This window comes from Xiphophorus hellerii, chromosome 4 (assembly GCF_003331165.1).
Source record: "Xiphophorus hellerii strain 12219 chromosome 4, Xiphophorus_hellerii-4.1, whole genome shotgun sequence".
Lineage (NCBI taxonomy): Eukaryota > Metazoa > Chordata > Actinopteri > Cyprinodontiformes > Poeciliidae > Xiphophorus > Xiphophorus hellerii.
In genome coordinates, this window is record NC_045675.1 from 11686097 (window position 1) to 11707347 (window position 21251).

Below are 21251 nucleotides of genomic sequence, written 5' to 3' on the forward strand. Positions count from 1 at the left end.
AATCCAACAATTTAGAATAGTATTTAAATTAAACTTACACAACAGGAAGGGAGGAGATAAAGAAATGTGCAAGGCGATTGAGTGATACAGAGAGGAAAAATTATGAACATAAACAAGATATTGCAATGAACATGACTAATTAGATCATTTAGAAAGGCACAAGTACAATAATGAAAGAATTAAATGACTAATGGATAAAAAATCAAAATGCCATGAGAAACAAAGCAGATAATTAGGGGTAAAACAGGTGTTGACAAAATATCAAATAATGACTGAAAACAAAACACAACAGCGACGAAGATCACAAGGGAGTAGAAAAAGGAGACCTGGATGGACCTCCCTCAGTGGCTCATGATGTTCGGAAAAAAGCCAACAGGGAAAGGTGGGAAGTTGAATGCTGTGAAATATAGCCATGAATGAATAGCTGGCTGTATTAAATCAGTGCTGAAAAAGTTACTACTCTCATAAATACTATTTATGCTAATGGTTAGGCATGATTTACTGAGCCTATTAAATACGGAGAGATGGGAAAAGCTTTTTCTTTAATTTCATGTGCCGTCTACCTGTTGTTTCTGTTTTTTGTATTTATATACTTTTCTCTTGAGGTTTGACTTGACTTGTGCTTGTGGTAAACAAGGTTTTTCTCTTTTTTAATCAATTGGATACCTTTAGGTGCATCACAGTAATCATATCACATTCATGAGAAACATAATTTTTGAGTTACATTTTTTAAATGCAATAACTTAGTGGTGAAATTCTGATTTATGGAGTTTCATCCTTTATATAATGTAATGCGGTTTTAAGCTTCTTTCTAAAATATTATCTATAAACACTAATCGAATTCTGACCGTCTTTTTTCATTTTCATAATTTCTTCTCTAAAATGTCTAGTTCCTACATCTGTGCCACCTCCAGCCACAGTGGAGAGTATCAGCGGGTTCAGTGCCAAGGTGAGGTGGTTACCGCCCACAGGTGACGTCCTAGGACTTATTGACAGATATGAGCTGAAAGCGTATAATAAGGACCATCCAGAAGTGCCACCTATCACAACCACGTACCTGGCTAACGGAAATTTCACAGGTAAAGCACAAATTTTCACCCTCTAATTTATTTGTTATTGCTGGACATTTAAGTTATATACCACCTTTGTGCAATTTTAAGTATTTTTTTTGTACACAGCTATGCATTTAGACCTGTTTCTACACATTTCTTTCTAAACTTTATACAAATAAAAGATGGGATCTTTTGTTGGAAAGTGGGAAAGGAGGCAATTTGAAGAAGACTAAATAAAACATAAATGCAAACAAAAGTTTCAACACTGCACTATACCAGCATATTAACATAGGCATTTACAAAGACATGGCTAAAGTGAACTACAGACAAAAGGTAACAGACAGTTTTAATACTGATTCAAGATGTGATTTTCTGGGTCGTCAACAGAATCTGATCGTTATGGCTGAGGGCATTTCTGTTGCTGTCTCCATTGACCAATCTAATCACAAGGTTGTGACTCTGATCACAGTCAATCTAACCCTTTATGAAAAATGACATCAAAACATGCATAGATTTTGATTTAAGCTTTAACTTTTACTCAGTTCCATTAAACCTGTTGCTGTTGATTTCTGGGAGTTCTCATACACCTGTAGCAACCGTTTTGGCCCGATATGAAAAGACATCCTATTTTAATTTCTCCCTTGTCTTTTCATGATAACACACATACATCCACGATGTTCCAGCTAAACCCGTTAATGTCTCATTGGCCTGCCTCCAGATTTAGGAGACTGTCTCCATTTGGAACAAGACACTCAGGACTATCCCAGTGATCTCATTCCCTGGCATCACTCCTTTTCGTCCCTCTCTCTTGCTGCTGCTCACTTTTCTATCTTTCCCCACTTCGTCTTTTATGATGAAGATGATGTCTGCGTCCACTCCTGCGATTCGTCCCCCCTCTCTTCCACCCTGCTATGTCTCTAGGCAAATATGATGATGAGCTTGCTGCCTCTGTCTTCTCCAGTGTCTCTTTTGCTGGTCCTTATTCCCTCCCCCTCTCTTTTCCAGACATTTAGTCCACTGTGATAAGGCTCCTTCTTAATTTATGATAGCCTCGACACCTGACTGGAGAATTACACCGATGGCTAAAAAACACAGAAAGCAAATGAGGGTGTAATAGCAGCAGAGTGGGGCCCTGGCCCCCTAATTGAATTAAAAGACATGGGTAACACTGAGAGAGAGTGAGAAAAATAGACGAGTACAGGGTGATTGAGCACAAAAGGCAGAAAGGGGAGTGGGGAGGAGTGGAAGAGAAAACAGACAATGTAAAAAAAGTGACTTTGGAAATGCATAAAGGAGTGAAGGAGGCCAAGACTGCTAAATTAAAAAACATCAGAGAGAGACGAGTAAAGCTTAACAATTAGAATAGGCTGGGTCTGTTTGCCAAGCACTGCAAATTTGCTTAGCAACAGTACCACACAGGAAAAAAAAGTATTTAAAGCACACTTTCAAGCCGTTTGGATATATATTTTGGTGTTATGCTTTATACAGAATAAAATGATCCAGTTAAGTATGTTTAGTATAAAGGGGTGTTAAAGTATATAGTCTCTTTGAAGTTAATAGTCTTTACAAAGAAAGAGACACCATTTAACCTCCAGTGGGTTGATTTGATTGATTTGAGGTGTGGCAATTAAAATGTGAATGAAATGTGGACTTCCAACTCCGACTCCACTGGTTCAGCTTTAAAAGGTCTTGACTATGTAGGATGTAATGCTATGCTGCTGAAAAGTATTCCATCCATCTGTCCAGTCATTGCACAAGAGGCGGAGTACGTCTGATCACGTCGAGGATGTTGGGACTGAGGGACAGGAGTGTTGTACGGAGTGACTGTTATTGTTTTCCCAAGTTGTTTTTACCATGTAACAATGGCTTCTAATTGTAGCCAGCTTATAAACCCACTCATACTTCCTCCCTCCAGATGTGTTTATTGATTTGATCAAATTGCTGACTTTCCCTGAATCCATACCAGATGATTTCTTCCACATAAAGTGAATCGGATTGGTTCTTGTCCAAAGTTAGATTTGTTTATAGATACCGTTTCTTGTCTACGCTCTTTACTTCACTACTTTTCCACTCTTCTTCAGGTGTGATAACTGGTCTCACTCCATCAACCCAGTACATTGTCACTGTAAGTGCGTGCAGTCCTGCTGGATGCACTGAGAGTCCTGTTGGTAATGTTGGTGATGTAAGATCAAGCTTCAAAACCCCAGAAGAAGGTAAGAAATGCACAAGTACAATGTTTCTCTTTATCTATGAGCATCTTTTTTCAGTTTATCTTTATTTCTGATGTATGACTTAGTTTTCATTTTCACAAACAGTGAGAAAGACTGCTTTGTTGTTTTCTGAATTAACTAAAAAAATAACTTTAGAAAAAAGGTAGACAAATTAAAACAAGGATGGAATGACTCAATGAAAGATGGAAAATTTGAAAAGAATGAGGCACTTGGTGTGCAAAACAGCTTGACAAAAGATGACGGTATAGATTTTAAAAGATTATAAAGAAATATAAACTTGACTGGGAAAGGCAAAGATTTTTCTTCATTTTTTCAGTTGCTGCATTAATCTGTGTAGGAGTAACCAGCCTTGTTGGGGAGATAATGTGACGGCAGGGGTCAGTACAGAGACAGCAAAAATCAATGTGACGCTAAAGGGAAGAAACAGATTACTGTATTGATTTCTACAGAGCAAAATGTTAAAGCACTGAAACATGTCAGAGAGTCTCCAGGAAAGAAAACGTATTTAAAATTCTTTTCATTAATGCTTACTGTGCGGCACAATTTCACTCCCCCATGAGAACATTTCTTTACCTCCTGTTAATATATCAGAGACACCTGCATCACATCAAATATGAAGCTTTTCATATATTGTTCTTTGGTTGTACGGGTTCACATCACAGACACCGATGATACTGATCAAGCTTTCAAAAATATTTAGTGGCATTTATTTATCATTTATGTATTTTTAGACAGATTACTGACTTTGTTCAGTGACATATTCTGGTCTTAACTCAGGTAACTTTATTGTTAAAACAACAACAAAATAACTTTCAGGAGCAAAACCTTCAATAAGAGACGGCGAGGAAATATCGTTTTAGGATTTCTGAACTACCTGAACTTGGTCCTTTCAATGAGGTGGAGCAGCAACTTTTTTTCAGTTTTTTGCTTTCTTTCTTTACAGTTTTTGACCATTAATTTTTCCAGAACTTTGTGAATAGAAGATTGGGCATAAATAAATACCTATGAATGAATATAACTTGTATTCCTACAAAAACTTGTGACCACCTTCTTTTTTTTAATTGAATGAACCAAATATCTGCATATGTATATATATGTATATATGTAGATACATTTTCATTTAAGTGCAATTTCAGTTCCAGATGTGGTCTCACCTCCATTTGTGGTTGCATCTCCTTCCGCTTTGTATTTAACCTGGGAACCTCCAGCAAGGTAAAAAAATACATTCTCATCTGCCTCATTTTTCCTCTAATGTCACAAATCATATACTTAGGTCATCTATTTTAATTATATCTAATTTGTATCTAATATCCTGGTCTATATCTTTGTGTAGTTCTTTTTCTCCCCCTTTCCGGCTGACTGACACACAAGAAATGTATTTTTGGCTAACTGAATGCGTCATTAACATAATTCTTTTTAACAAAGAGCATTAGATTAAAATTGTTATTACACACTAACGTAAGGAGGTCACACCCTAAAGAAATGGCATTGACACAAATATTGTGTTTTAAAACTTTTTGACTTTCGCTTTGAGTTTGATGTTATTCAAATGAAATTTGAATGTTGTTTAGATGGAATTCTAGCAAGTTGTTTTACTTTCTTATTTACTTTATTGTAAAGAAAGAAAAGAAAAGCTCAATTTATAGTACTTTTGCCTTGCAAAAAATTGTCTAACTTTGTTTTAATGTACCGTATTTTCTGGACTACAGAACGCACCTCACTATAAGCCGCACCTACAAAGTTTTTTAGAAAACTAGAAACGTACATATATAAGCCGCAACAGAGCGGCAGAGTATCTCGCTGCGGAGGACTGCATCCTTAATAAATCTGTTGGCTTTATTAATCTAGCAAAAATCTGCTGAATTTATTAAAGACGCAGCCCTCCGTCTCCAACACCAAACCATGGATTCGTTCACGCCGAGCTTCCGTGCAACAGCTCTATTTCCCTCCTGTACTGGCAGATCGATAGCCTTTAACTTAAAAGATGCATCATATGTTTGTTGTTTCCATGTTGAGGGGTTATGAGTTTGAAAACATTTCTCCGTTGTGCCTGCTGCTAGCATGTACTTATTCTAAATGAAAATCAGCACTTTCTTTTTTGATTTCTAATTTTGATTTCCAATGATTGACTTCCTGCTAAAGAGCCCATTGGTGCGTGAAGAAAAATCCACAGAAAAGCCGCACCGGGCTATAAGCCGCATGGTTCAGAGAGTGGAAAAAAAGTAGTGGCTTTTAGTCCAAAAAATACGATAGTCATTTCATGAACATGGGTAAATTTGTGAAAGAGTACAGATGAAATCACTCATATCGATCTTTCTAGCAAACTGACTGCCATACAAAGGGACAAATGTGCTTGAAATCATTGTCTTATATTGGCAGTGATTTCCTCCTATAGCTAGTGAGGAGTCTTTTTTTACCGTCTATCATAAACATGGCAGGAAATGCTGCTAACATTATTGCACAAAAGAGCAGTTTTTTTAAAGAACTTAAAGTGAGAAGTTCAGTTTCATTAAATTTTTTCAGGTTGCCTGTGAGTGTCTATGAAGCTCTAGTACAGTTTACTCCCAATGAATGTGCCACCAGAGTTGAGTTTGTTCAACATACATAGCAGATGCTTGTTTGCACAACTGCACACACAATTAGGCAAAGACTTTTGAACAAGAAGGGCAGCAAACCACCTAGTTTTCCTTTCTACCCTGGAACGTACATGTGCAACAGCAAATTTTTTTAAAAAGACTGGGAAATGATGCAATGTGACACAGGTAATTGATCAGAATTTTCTAGCTTACAATTCTGTGCAAAAGTAGTATTTTAAACATCCTCATAAAGGACCTATTGAAACAGAAAACCACTCAAAGGTCTGATCTAAAGGGCTATTTAGAAAAAACAAGGAGAAAGAACAGTCGCCAGAGTACATATGTGTTTCTGCCTATGAAATGTTTTAATTCTTCTCCTGTATACCTTAGAAATTGTTTAAAACTTAACAAAATATCACTAAAGTTTTGTCCTGTAACTGTATAAATTGCGCAATATTCTAAAATATTGTCTTCATTTATTTTATTTTTTTCTATTGATAGGCCAAATGGAGACATTACAGAATACCTCCTCTATCACAACAGTGAAATGGTCTACAGAGGGAAAAACAGTCAGTACAACATCACTGGTAAAAAAAAAAAAAAAAAAAAAAAGTGTTTGTGTGTGCTGTAGCTGGGACTGTAGAGGGATGGGGCCTCAGTGAAAAAAAGAGGGTGAGGGGTGCAGAAAAGCAAAATGGGGGATTAGCATTTGAAAGAGGAACGAGTCTCAGTCCTTACCAAGGGAATAGCACTTTCAAAGAGAAAGCTAAACATACACATGAAAATGAAGTGGCAGAGAAACAAAGAAAACTAAACATTAGCACTCAGCCATGCACACAATTTGCCCTTACAGCTTTTATTGGAAATACCTGAAGAGGCTATGAAACAAATGTAACACCAATGAGAAGGTGTTCTCCAAAAAGAGGAAGATGGATGCACACAGACACATATGTACAGGAAACACGCAAAGCATCATACATTGATGTGTACAAACTCTATTGCAGAAAGATATGCTTAAGTTTTTTATTTCTTTATTTTACCTGCACGTTTATACAATTAGTAAACCATCTTGCTGTTTAAAAGTGTAAGTGTACATATTTGAAAGCCAAAGAAAGAGTGAGACCACATCTCATCCATGCTGAGTTATTAATGTAGAGTGTCTGATTTTCACTGTGATTGGGAGGATTATGGATATTGTAATTACATGGTATGTGCAAGAATAGATTGTGTTTCAGGGTAGGATTTCAACAGTGGGCCAGATGGTGGGTGATTTTCAAACAGAAAAGAAGAGAAGTAGTTTGAACAGAGTAGGGTGGATTGAGAAAAAAAGAGCAAAACTAACTGCTTGAGTTTATCTTATCTGTGCTGTCAGGCAGTGTGTGTCTCTCTTTTTTGTAACTTTTAGTGAATGTGTATTTTTGTTTTAGGTCTTGGTGTGTACTCAACTAACTTCTTGATACTGAGTGCTTGCACTAAAGTGGGCTGTACCAACAGTTCACAAGTTACAGCGCTGACCTCTGAGCTTCCTCCTGGTCCCCTGCATGCTCCAAGCCTTACGCTGCTGGACTCCCGGAGTATATTGGTGGAGTAAGCACACCAAAAACACACCCACACCCACAACATGTTGTACATGTGTAATTACAAATTCTCTCTCAGAGCTCAGAGCAGACAACAGTGACAGGCGCGTAAAGCACAATGAATAATGGGTTACGCATAGCATTTTCATTTTGAGCTTTTTAACATTAGCATTTTCATGTGGCATGTAGACATTTACAAGCCAAAAGAATCTACTTAAACAATGATATTGACTGATTTATGTTCTTGGAAGTGATAAGTGTTTAGCCTTTTTAGTTATGTTTTATAAAAGCTGTCTAGAGATAAAATAAAAGAGAGAAATGGACAACAGAGCGCCAATGGCCTGCAGTTGTGTTTACCAGACAGAATTGTTTTAAGCAGTTCCAATCTGACCTCTGATTGGACCAAAATTATTGTAATAAATCTCTGGTATTTTTCCACCTTTTCTTACCTGCCATTGTTCCAGATGTTTGAGTGTAAGAATGTAATAATTAATCTCTCTGGAAGCTTAGGTATGACAGTATTCAATCCAAACAGATAGCATCTTGGCACAGAAATGCTCACCTTTTGTTGGATTTAAGGTTGGGCAGTATGATCAAGGACTCATTGTGTTCAATTGCCATGTGGTATCAACAGAAGCGAACCATTCCTCTCACTGTCGGGACTTCTCTACCATAACAACCACACAGCGTTTCAATTTAATGCACAAGTGAATGTGAAGTACATTGGAACAACCTGGTTCAATAAGAGAGACTGAGCCTCCATTGTAAACTGACTGCAACAAAAACTGTCCCTCGCTGCATCCCTCCATAGCTGCAAATAGCACTTAGCATTCGTCGACTACTCATTGGCAGAAGTTATAGCAACATCCAGAGTTTTATACATGGAGCTCACCTCTTGCTCCTCTCAAAAGGGGTTCAAATATATTGCCATTAATTTAAAAAAATATATATTAATTTAACAGAAAACAGTGACTACACTGAGTAAATCTGATTGAGAAATCAATTGGTAAAAAAAGATCAATTAAACTTGGAAGCTACCATCCATGAGTGTGTTCCTGCTGGCTGAACATCTACATCTTAAACCCTTACAATGTTTTGAACAACATAGCATCAGGTGTGGGAAGGTTGTGTTTTGCCTTGTTCACACATTGGTAATAGGAAGAGGTTGAGAGATCATACTTGATCAATACCACTCTACAGCTGTTGTGAGAAAAACAGAAATAGGGGAGAAATAAGAAAACAGTCATAGCGATGTAGGGAAGAAAGACGAGTATTGAATAAGTAGAAAAGGAAAATAAGTGGATTTGCATGATGAGTGAAAAGAATGAAAAAGAAACAATGCATAAATTTGTTTTCTTACCTTTTCTTAAAAATTTCTGCCAACAAGACAATTGTTTACAGCAAGCCTATTAAAATACATTTTCTCAGAGGTGGGTAGTAACTAGTTACATATACTTGAGTTGTTTGTAGGTACTTTAAGGAGTAGTTTGACTGCACCATACTTTTTATTTTTAATTGAGAGGCATTATTATGAAGCATCAGTAACATTTTAACGTACTCTACCCACTGAATGAAGAACAAACATATTTCAACCTGCTGAGCCTGGGGTCTTGTTTGTGCAGTTTACTTTGTTTTGGCCCATGCCCACTCATGGCCTGCAGTGTTTTGAACCAATGTGAACCATGTGTTGTAGTTCTCTCCATTTCAGGGAACTCTTTCATTTATGAATACATACATTAGTGTCATCAGTTATTCTTTAGATTTGTCGTGGGCCCCCCTCTTTGTTGCTGCCTATTAAACAATATTGTGATACTTTCATTCTTTTTTTTGTAGAATAAATATGTTCTACAAAATGTTCTGCCATACTGTTCTGGCACAGTAAGGCAATCAGACTCACTACATTGTTCTGTTAAGCTGTTGGCACAAACAAAACTTAGACGTGTACACACAAAAAATGAAATAAATAGAAAATGATATGAAATAATATTATTAGAGGAATAATATATGAAGTAACTAAAGCCATAAAGCTCAGTAAAATTGACTGAACCATCTAACTTGTTTAATGTAGCAGCACTGAAAATTCGAATACAAAAGCTCTATCCCAAAGAATAAATCTTATAAAATGGCTCACTGAAATCTTGCACTTGTGTCATTTAATTTTAGTATTTGCTTTTGCTTTGCTCTCTTTCCAGGTGGTCACGTCCCTCGCAAATAAATGGTATTTTGAAGTTTTACTCAGTCTTATTGTCATCTGACGGGTCAGAGCCCATTCTGGCCTACAACAGCTCAGAACCTGCTGAAGAACACACACTTCGCAGCCTAACTCCAGGAACATTTTATTCCGTTATGGTGGCTGTGAGTCCTCCTAATAGTAATTATTTTCAAACCTTTTTGTATCTCTATTTTTGTGTGTCCACATGTGTGTTTTTGTGCTTGACAGGCCTGCACAGGTGGTGGGTGCACCAGAAGCCCCCTGAGCCACATTCAGACAGAGGAGAGTACCCCAGAGAATGTCCCTGCTCCGCTCGTCATCCCTCTGTCCCCACATTCACTCAACATCAGCTGGACTCCTCCTGAGACTCCAAATGGTGAGATGACATGCGTCATGCACTCATTTTCTGGATAACTATACATATAATATGCAAAGTTGTTGACAGAGGAATGAAGGCAGTTTTTCAGTTTTTAGGCTAAACACAGTTCTCACAAAAGTTATCAGTCAATATAACAATATCAATATATTTAGACACATTGGAACAGTTTGAAACTTTTCCGACAAAACAAGTAGTGAAGATGTGCAAAAGGAGAACAGCTATCTGTCTGTATGAGGAATCACCTGAGATAAAGACAAAACAGGTAAGGAGAAAAAAAGGAGCCTTGGGAGGGGCTTCCCCTTCTTTTTGAGGAACTGAAGTGGGCAGAAACACAGAAAGGTTAGGAAAACAAACAGTTTGAAATTAGGATTAAATGGGAGCAAGAGCGAGAGGATGGAGCTTCAACTAGATACTTTAAGTGGATGAAAAGTGCTCCCTTTTGACTGAAGAGAGAACTGCAGGCTGGAAGCCCAAATACTTGCACTGTCTGGCATCCTATTTTGACTTTTTACCATTCATTTTGCATTCTGTAAATGCAAGATGAATTGAAATGGCTACAACATTTTTTATGCAATTTTAGATAGGCTCAAAGCATTGTTTTTTATTTACTATATTTTTTGTTCAATTAGAACTTGTATGTTGTTTTCTCAATTCCTAGTTGTCAAAAGAGTCTAAATGAACACAATTTCTTTGAAAAAGAGCAGTAGGTCAGAAATGAATAATTGTTTATAGAGTAGAAAGATCAGTGGAATAAACTATAAATCTTAGCGAAGTGAAATAAGGCTCTTTGTGCCTGAGTTATGAGATTAAACATACCTTCTTCACAGCAGTCATTAAAAGTTGACGTCAAGTGATATACCAACTAATAACAATATAATACATTTAAAAGGGCTTTAATAATAAATACTATCTCTCAGTAAATCAGATTAATGGCTAAAAACCATCTAAGCATTTCACTGTCTTTTCCATCCCATTTAACAGACTCTATACATAAAGTTTGTGAAGATGCTACAAATTATCAAACGCTAATGTCATGCTTATGCAATTCAGTAACGTGTGTGTGATGCGATAGATGTGTGTGTGTTTTATGCCTAATCCCACATTAAGGTATTTGCACCATAAACCCTGTGATATGTATGCACATTAACCTGGATAAATTGCTTAAAGCTTTCCTCGTCTGATGACTTTATAACAAGCAAGATGATTACTGTATTATCCTGTACTTAAAAAGCTTTATGTTTTCCTAATAAGAAAGAAGAAATACTCAGTTCCATTTTCCAATGACTTTTTTTTATTTAATAAATGGCATGATGATGGGTTACAGAGTGATATCCTGTGTTATTTTCTCGCTGCCCCCCACCCACCCCCTCACACACACTTTCTCCGCAATTCCGCAGGGATTTGTGGGGGATAATCCTCTCGGGGATTAGGTCGGGGCAACACGCAGACAAAGAGGGGAAATAAGCCTGTTATGCATTCGCTGCTTCATTTCCCAACCTGTCTTTATTACAGCCTATACTGATATGGGCTTATTCACGCACACAAGCACATACAGTGCTCCTGCACACATTCACTCTCACATGCATGTGATTGGCCATATTAAGAGCTTCCCAGATAACTTGCATCCGTAGGGTTTTTGTGTCTTCATTTTCGTGATAGGTGTGTATATCTGTATTGAGCAATAATAAAACCCACACATGATTAAAGTAGAATGGACCCTTAGTTCTTAGCACTGATCTTTTGAGCCTACTGTATGCATTTTTATTAAGGAAAGGCACATTTGGCTTCGTACTGTTTCATTCTTTTATTAGGTGGATGTAATGTCACGTAATTGTGTGTTTGAGATATGGGTTCTTATTAAATGTGTGGATCTTTTTCAACTGAGTATATTGATGTGTGTCTGTGAATGTGTTTGTGTCTTCACACCTATTTACACAGTCATTTGTGCGGGGGTGTGTGTGTGTGTGTGTTCAATTTTGTACCACTGTCCTTCTCTGGGTCTTCATCCTGTGTAGCGCCTTTGGTTACAATTGTCATTTCAGTACTGTTTTCATCTGTAGGACACACTGACTGGCAGGCCTGGAGCCTGTAAGTCAGTTTTCATTTGCATACTCAGTGAACCAGAATGCATTTTGCATCATTGCAAAGCCAAGTTTTCACTTTTTATTCTTTACAGTCTGGACACTGCCATACAGTAAAAGTGACCAATGAAACTACGGAAACTGCCTATGGATGTCTTTTAGGAATATAGTTCCAACTAAATGGATTATAACTAGCATGTTAAAATTAAAACAATTTATAGATGTTTTAGACGTATGATGGCAACATAGAGATTTAAGGAGGAGAAAATGGAGTCAATTGAATAAGATGATTTAGTAAAATGTGTAAAATAAACATCTTTTTGATTCATAATTCAGCTCCAGTTTATTTAATCAAGGACAGCCGAATTAAACAATGTTACATGTTAAAAACAAAGCACCCATTGTCTTGTATGTAGTTTTTTTAGTCACAGGTTAATTAATCACTAAAACATGTTCAAATGTGATTATCCTGATTATAATGTCAACTTTGCTGCGTTAATATTTATGCTTGTCTTTTTTTTATGTGAAGTGGCAGACGAGGGAGGTGGTCCCAATCTTAGGAAAAGTTTTCCAACCACGGAAAGGTCACTGTTATTAGCCTGCCCCAGAGCACCTACTTTATTTTGCTGGAAATAAGATGGAAACCTTTAAAACTTGGGTTCAGGAGAAGCAGTGTGGCTTTTATGCTGGCTGTGGAACAAGGGAGCAGACTTTTACCATTGCAGAACTGTTGGAAAGATGACAGGAATTTCTTTGCCTGGTGTGTATTGGGACAAGGTTTACATCTTTGTCCCCTGGGGATTTTGTTGCTGGTGTTTTGGGTGAGAATGCTTTAAATGAGGATCTGGCTCTTGTGCCCAAAGCAAGAGCTATCGCTGCATCCTCACCATAAAATTAAGATCGTTCCCAGTGAACTTTGCCTTTTCTTGCCTCTGTCACTAGCTCTGTTTGTAGTCTTTATATAGCACATTTAAATGGGAATAAGTACTCAGAATAAGCAACCGATTGGAATTAAAATGAGTCATGTAAACACCCTAAGTGGAAGATTCTGATTGGGTTCAGCTCAATCAGATTGAAATTGTAATCCAAATGAGAGGAGTGGTTTATGCCAATTGATTATCCAAACTGCATGCATGTAAGCAATTGTTCTGGTGATATGTTTCTGACTGTGGGAAACTGATGTGACTGCATGTGTGCTCAATGTCTACCAGACGTATGTCTGCCTTCAGTGGCCAGACACTCTGTTAGGGAAACAAAACTGTTGTAAAACTGGTCTGTTATGGTCAAAACTTTGAAGGATTTCTCTCATCCTGTGAGTAAGAAAGACCAACAGCATGTGTTGCTTAGCCTGTATCTTAATTAGGGAGTTCAGTAATGTCTCAACCATTAATAGACCCGGTTGTGGGTCCCATTCTGGGTGCTCAGAAGACAGAGATTCAGTCTTTGTTCTCAGTAATTTGGAGCAATGCTGAAGAAAGAGCCTAGTCAAAAAGTAATACTCTTTTTGAAGGTTCGAATGTAGAAATGTAGGGTTCTACATTCAAACCTTCATCCACACTCATAAGACACACATCTTGACAGAAAAAAGATCCTGGTCAGTAGAAGCTGTCATTGGCTTTTTCCATAGGGTTGCTCATAGATAAAGTGACAAGTGCTTTCATCTAAATGGAGCTTGGAGTAGAATCACTCCTCTTCCAAACTGAAAGGAGTTATTGAAGATATTTTAGCCATTTGGCAAGGATTTCTCCTGATCAACTCCCTTTGAGAGTTCCACCTGCAAATCTCACTTGGACGTGCCTTTGTTCCCCCATAATGAAATGTAAGGAATCTTGGTTTCCCACTGGGATCTGTTACTCCATTACTCCATTAAACCATTCTTGACTTGATTCCTGGCAGAATGACAGAAGGATGGAAGGAGCCAACAGCTCAAGAGAACTGCATACCAAAATAAACTTCTAAACTAGACTTTATTCAAACATGACCAAGGTGCATTTAGTGGCATTAAATGTTTGCTGTTGCTTTTTCCCTTTTTTTCTTGCATTTTGTAACAAGATATGCTCTTTTGACAGGTGTTATAACAAGCTATGGTCTTTGGATGGATGGAGTCCTTGTTTTCAACTCCAGTTCCTCTCAGAGGTTCTTCATAGTGGAAGGACTTTCTCCATGGAGCCGACATGTAGTCAGACTGCAGGCTTGCACAGCACAGGGCTGTGGCAAAGGACCACTGGTCAGTGAATCATTTATTTATAAACCTACTCAGGGGCCGAACATTAAAAAACATTTTTTTCTGCAAGTAATTGCAATAAGGGATTGGGTTTGACTTAGTCCCTTTTTGAATTCTTTTAAGTGTTTGTTTTATTCACCAGACTTATAGAGCTCATAAAAGTCCAGTTCTACAATATTTCGTACAGCTTTTCCACCAACAGCTTCTATTTAGAGCAGGGAACGTGCCATAAACGTGCTGAATAATCTTCCATCAGATGGTGAATTGAAACTGCTAATACAGCAAAGCAGATTTCCAGAGAGCAGAATATTGCTATAAGAGAAAGAAAAACATAGATAGACCATGGAGGACTCCACTTAGACATCTACAAAGTGAATGTGTGTGCCAGTGTGTCACTGTGCCTCATAAAGGTGATCGATTCTCTCAGCTCAATAACGAGGGTTGCGTGGCGACTGTGACATTTGGTGGGAAATGCCACTCCATTCTCAGCAACGTCTCTGACGACAGGCCAGATTTTAAGGCATATTTCCGATACGGATGCCACAATTTGTCAAACACCAGAAGAAATAGCTGACACTGCAGAACAGGAGAGTAGTATAGAAAGGGGGTAATCTAGAGAGAGTCTGTGAGAGTGTGAAAAGAAATTGAGAATGAAGGTGTTGAGAATAAGATGTAAATGAGAATGATGGAATAGAGAGTCAGAATGATGAGCAAGAACAAAAGATTACAAAATAAAAAAGCTAAAGACTGAGTTAATGCAGACCAGCAGCTTATGGCATTTAAGAGAGTATTTGTTAGAACATCACAGGTAAACCAGGTGACGAAGCAAGTTATTTTGTCTATAACCTTTACTTGTATAGTTTGTATGTGCAGAGAGTGTACACATCTGGTCTAACTATGCTTTTATTTATTATTTCTTTTAATGAGGTGGAGTCACATACATTAGAGATGGCTCCAGAAGGCCCTATGCTGCTGGAGTTGACCAATCAAAGCTCCAGATCTCTCAGAGCCCGCTGGACTGCTCCTCCTCGAGCAAATGGAAACCTCCGCTACACACTTTACTACAAAAGCAAAGGTGACACCTGAAGGCTAACAGTATCTCTCTTCATTCTGGGTATATTTTATGTTTTCACAAACAAATTAAATGAAATCTAATGTTATGTTAATGTTAAAAAAATACAATTACCAAAATTTGGGCTGATCTCTGATATTAATAATACTGCTATGGCAGTGTTTACCAATATTTTACGTGATCAAATTTTTTATTCAATTACTCGATTGGTTGTCAGAATAATCAATAGATTACTGCATTACTAAAAGTGTATGCCTAAACTTTGTCTCGTTCCTGAGTTGTTGCTCTGTCTGCAGCTCCTCCAGAGTTACCATGGGCCTCTTGACTACTTCTCTGATTAATACTATTCTTTTTCAGCTTTTCAGTTTAGGTACATTGTCGTCTCTTGGTAGATTTGCAAGTGTGCCTTATTTTATTTCCAAATGATCTATTGTGCAGTGCAGATTTTCAGTGCTTGAGATGTTGTTTTATAATCTAATCCTGCTTTATGGTTCTTTATAACTTTATCCCAGAGTGGTAATGAACCTCTGAAGCCTTTGCAGAATGGCTAAATTCATACTGAGTGTAAATTACAAAAAGGGAAAATTTATTAATTATCTGGGACAGAATATAAAATGCTCACCACACTTTTCAGGTTTTATTAGATTTTTTTAAATTCAATTGTTCATGATTTTTCTACACAGTTGTGTGCTACTTCATGTTGATATATCATTTAAATATACTGTATATATACTGTACATTGAGTTGTGTTGTTAAAACATAAAATGTGAACAAGTTCAAAGGTGTTTGAATACTTTGGTGAGGCGCTGTATGTGACCCTTACGAAAAGCAACAACTGACAGATGCTGTTTCTGTGTAGATACATGGGACTACAGTATTTGCTGATTGCCTGGGAGCACAGTAATGTTATTTCCAGTTTCAAAAGCACTCAGTGTTTTTGTCGTAGCTTTCAAAGAAGAGCAGAGCAGAACAATATGCATCGAGATGGACTGAGCTGTACACACAAATGCATGCAGACACTCCCAACAAACAAAGGAAACTTAGAAAGTCAGGCACGAAATAGGACGGTGTAAGAAGAAGTAATCAAACCAGACTAGTATCGGAAAATATTTTGAAGTATTTTTTTGATATAGCCTGTGACTTTAGGTCATCGACAATCTAGGAATGTAAAGCTGGTAAAAGCAACAAAGACGAATTTCAATCATTATATCACTACAAATATTTGCATGATATAAGAAAAGAAGCAATGATTGCATTTAAAGCATGAAGTGTTGGAAATAACAAAATTCATGTAGATAAACAAAAAAGCTGGACTCTGGCAAAATATAACTTGAGTTGAAGTTGAAAGATTTGAGTTGAAAGTTGAAAGATTTCAAAGAACATACAGTCAAGTCGTAAATAGGTTTTACATTTGACACACAGTGTATTGATCAGTGAAGAAGCAACATTAGTGAATGGACAAAGGATAAAAGTGTGCAGAAGGAGAAGAGCACTGCCTTGTTTTAGTTGAGCAAACGCTGCTGTTTCTTTGAAGTAAACTTCCTCCACTGGTTTATATAGACCTGAATGATTAAGTATTTGTGTCCACTCAGGTATTTTGAAGAGATTCACAGAGTTTTCTTTTACTTTTAATTTAGTAAAATGAGTCTCAGTGATTGTGTTATTCTCCCAATTTGTCATTAAATTGTGTGATGCTTTATGTTATGGGTCTGCATTTAGAAGAAAAAACACATATATTTAAAATAGCAAATGCACAATATTGCTGTTTTTCTTTCCTTTATATATAGAGGTCTCTGTTTCTGTGTTTGTCATCCGTTAGATGGTCATGGTGTGTTAGATGGAGGATCAGCAGCAGGCATTTGGTTGTCTGTGTCTGACCTACAGCCTTACACAAACTACAGTTTCTGGATCAGAGGATGTAACACACAGGGGTGTGTTGAAAGCCTGCCACTCATTGTCACGACACCCCCAGCAGGTACGCACTGTCTGGGAACCTCAGCACATTACCAAACAGAGTGAATGGAAATTTAATGCAAATCTTTGAAGAGATGATTGAATAAATTCACTCGATTGTTTTGAATTTGTATTCCATCAAATGCTAAAAAGCATAAAATGTAATAGAGATGCTATAGAAAACTGTTAGAAAATGCATGCAGGATGACACAGATTGCACAAAAGAGTGTACAGATTTATAAATGTTTATTCAGAAGTGTAATCTAAGAAAAAACTAATCTGTAAATATGTAGTTAGCTATCCTGCTAAAAACACTGAATTCACCCTTTTCTCCTCCTATGTGTTGGTCAGGAAACAACAAAAGACAGGCTTAGGAAAGTTCTGCTGTTCAAGTTCAAAACAAAGGCATAAGAAAGTATAAATTTTAAATACAAGACGTTTCCTCTCTTTCCATCTCTCTTTTTACCTCTGTGCCTCTGGCATCTCTTTAGACTTCTTTAAGGCAAACTGTCTTGATGCGTCCTTGTTTCACGAAAGAACAGAGAGAAGATAGCCGAGCAAGAGACAGAAGAGCAGAGTAGGAGGAGAGCAGAGAGAAAGAAGTGAACATAAAAGTGCATAGTTTAAAACGATTAGTGACACCTCTGATATTGTACCTGCTAACACAGCATGAGAAAGACACAGGCTCAACTGTGTGCGTGCGTGCGGGGGTGTGTGAGTGTGTGTGTGGATATTTTGTGTTATGTGTGCAGATTTGTGTGTTTATGTGAGTGAGGCAAGAAACACAACTCTTAATGAAATAAAGGAGGACATTGAAGGAATGAACATTCATCTGCACGTGGATCTCTCTTGAAAAGACAGAGTGCCAAATGGAATACATTAGAAATATCAAATACTTCTTCTGCTGTAAAAACATGTTAAAAAAACAACCTGAACAAAGATACAGTACATTTAAAAAGATTACGCTTGCAAAGCCGCAGTAATTCTTTATCTACAAGATCAGCATCAGCTGAGGTACAAATTAAATCTGAAGTCCAATTTCTTAAAAAGAGAAAGTAAATAAAAATGTTGTATGTCTAAATGTAAAATCAACTTTTTTTCTGTTTTTTATTTGATCTCTTAGGTAGTTTTTAAATAATTCTTTTGTAATTGGTGGCCGTTAGTATTTTCTCTGCTTTTTTGTAGTTTCATTTGCATTAAAAGTATCGTTTATGCTGGTCAGCTACAGTTGTGTTTTTCCACATTTTTTGTGTTCATGTGTGATCCGTCTTTGCAATCGGACTTTCGCAGTAAGACGTCTTCAGCAATCAGTCCTGTTGCAGCAGAAGAGTTATATTTGATTGGAGGGTCACTTTCTGCATCAGAGAGCCCTCAGATCACACAGTCAGCAGTGATCAAACTATGGTTTTCTTAATTACTGATCTTTTCTTATTCTTACTTTTTTGTTGTTGTGTTGGTAAACATAAATTCTCTTTCACCTTCCAAAAAATGTTTTTTAGCCCCAGATGGATTGTCACCTCTGACTTTAGTCAGTGCAACCAACACCAGTCTAAACGTGTCATGGTCTGCACCTGTCAACTCCAACGCGCCTGGCCCACTCCTGTACAGCTTGCACATGAGAACGTCTCCACAGAGCTCAATCATAAGGTAACAGAACCTGAAATTCTGAAACAGATGACTGAGAAAACAAATATGGACCCATAATTTAAACTTAGGAGGGAAGTTATTAATTTCTTAATATTACTATCCAGTTAAAATTAATTAATTGATTTAATTAAGCATAATTATGGGTGTTTCTGTCCACCAGATGCCAGCAAAGTGCTAAAAATGTGACTCTCAATATGTGTTAAATATGCATCGACAGGCATTAGGTATGTTCATACCACCTTGGCCATGTGATGCTTTTAGGTGAATTTGTGTCAATATTTTATGAGATAAACAGTATAAGCTAAAACTCGGTATATGTTCTCACTGGCCACTTTAATGGGGCTGGATTGGTTCTATTGGATTGGATCACCTTTTGCTTTCAAAACAGCATTAGGTTTTCATAAAATTGATTGAACAAATTGTAGGAAACATGCCTCAAGAGAGTTTGGTTCATGTTGGTCAGATAGCATCACGCAGTTGCTGCCGATATGTCAATTGCAATTTTATGACATTGTTTTTTATTCCACCATTTCCCACCCCCAAATTGCTCTATAACTAAAAATCTGTTGCCTTTGCAGGGTATTAGAGTTCAAGGTAACACTTTATTTGACGGGCTGTGAATAAGACTGTCATGACACCGACATAAACATGACATAACACCTGTCATGAACATGAGTAAGTCTTCATGAATATTTATGACTGTTGTCATAAAGTGCCATTCGGTAAATCATGACACGTTTAATACAAAGTTGACATTATTCAAAATGTCTTTGCTATGACAACTTGACATTAACTAAGAAATTCTGATCTGACATAAATTTGTTATAAAAGTATTACTGATTAAACTTAAAAAATTATGTAGCTTTATGTTAATAAAGCCAAAGTTTAATCAGTAATACTTTTCTAACAAATTTATGTCAGATCATGATTTCTTGGTTAATGTCAAGTTGTCATAACAAAGACATTTTGAATAATGTCAACTTTGTGTTAAAAGTGTCATGATTTCCGAATGACACTTTATGACAACAGTCATAAATATTCATGAAGACTTACTCATGTTTATGACAGGTGTTATATCATGTTTATGACGGTGTCATGACAGTCTTATTCACAACCCGTCAAATAAAGTGTTACCGAGTACAATGAGTTTGTTGAAGAAACTAGATTGAGATAAATTGGTCTTTGTTTCATGAGGGAGTCATATATGATATCCGTGATATATCACGGCATTTAATAAACAAAATGGAATCCACAATAAAATGCTAAATTTCACTGAATTAGCTGATGTCACATTTCCGGTCACCTAAATCCTCTTTTGTTCCCGTTATGATTCTTTGTTTGAACTCGAGTCATCTTCATCACATCTAGCTGCCTAAATGATTGAAATTACTGCTACGTGATTGGCTAATTAGCTCATAGAGTCAACGAGCAATTTGACCAAAATGGCTGGTAAGTGTAAATGACATTATCAGTCTTCCAGTAACTGAGTATTTTCTGTTGAACTTGGTCTCCTACTCTAAGTTATAGGCAAAACACAAAACTCTTTGAAATGTAGGTCACATAATTCTTTCTAAAATTTAAGTATATACATATGCATGGACACAAATAAGGGTACGTTATACCTCTTTTTGGTAGCAGATTATGACATCAATATAACAGACTATTAGAACAACAAGGAGAACCAAAAGACAAAAATAGAAAGAAATTGCAAGGGGAAGAGTGAGGTCGAGAAATTGGGACAGAATAAAGAGAGAGAAGGTGTGAATCTGATATGTATTCATTACATGCTTCCTGACAACAAATTGCAATTTAATCCAAGAAGAGGAGGCTCTCATTCTGTGGTAATAAATAAATGACTAGCTACATGTATTATATATCAGACAGTCATGCCCTCCTCCTCCTCTTCTGCTATGGAAATCTCATTGTTACCTGATTTATTCATTCATTCATTCATTCATTCCTTTCATCCATCTGATGGTAAATGGTCAACGGTGTCTCATTTATGACAGTTTTCCTTTACTTTGTTACACATTCTTTTGTGTAACTGTACTATGTGGGATCAGATATGCAGTCTCTTGTGCTGCTCTGTGTGAAGTGGTTACTTAAAATATAACATCATTTTAAATTCTGCACAAAACATAAACAATTTAGAAGGTATTAAACAAAATTATGCTGGAGAAATAAGAATCCCATCCCTAACCTTGTGCTCAATATCACCAATAAGATTTTAAAAAGTGAAGCTTAATA

The 21251-nt window shown here is 36.9% G+C and overlaps 1 protein-coding gene across 1 annotated transcript in view; it reads left to right on the forward strand.

The window, feature by feature from the left end:
* ush2a (Usher syndrome 2A (autosomal recessive, mild)) overlaps nt 1-21251 on the forward strand; it is a 191874-nt gene that overhangs the window by 75131 nt on the left and 95492 nt on the right. Inside the window, 11 exon segments of the mRNA XM_032560862.1 lie at nt 891-1079; nt 3134-3265; nt 4420-4495; nt 6361-6446; nt 7287-7446; nt 9629-9791; nt 9877-10024; nt 14178-14335; nt 15260-15407; nt 17224-17379; nt 18857-19004. Coding sequence (XP_032416753.1) covers nt 891-1079; nt 3134-3265; nt 4420-4495; nt 6361-6446; nt 7287-7446; nt 9629-9791; nt 9877-10024; nt 14178-14335; nt 15260-15407; nt 17224-17379; nt 18857-19004 — 1564 coding nt within the window.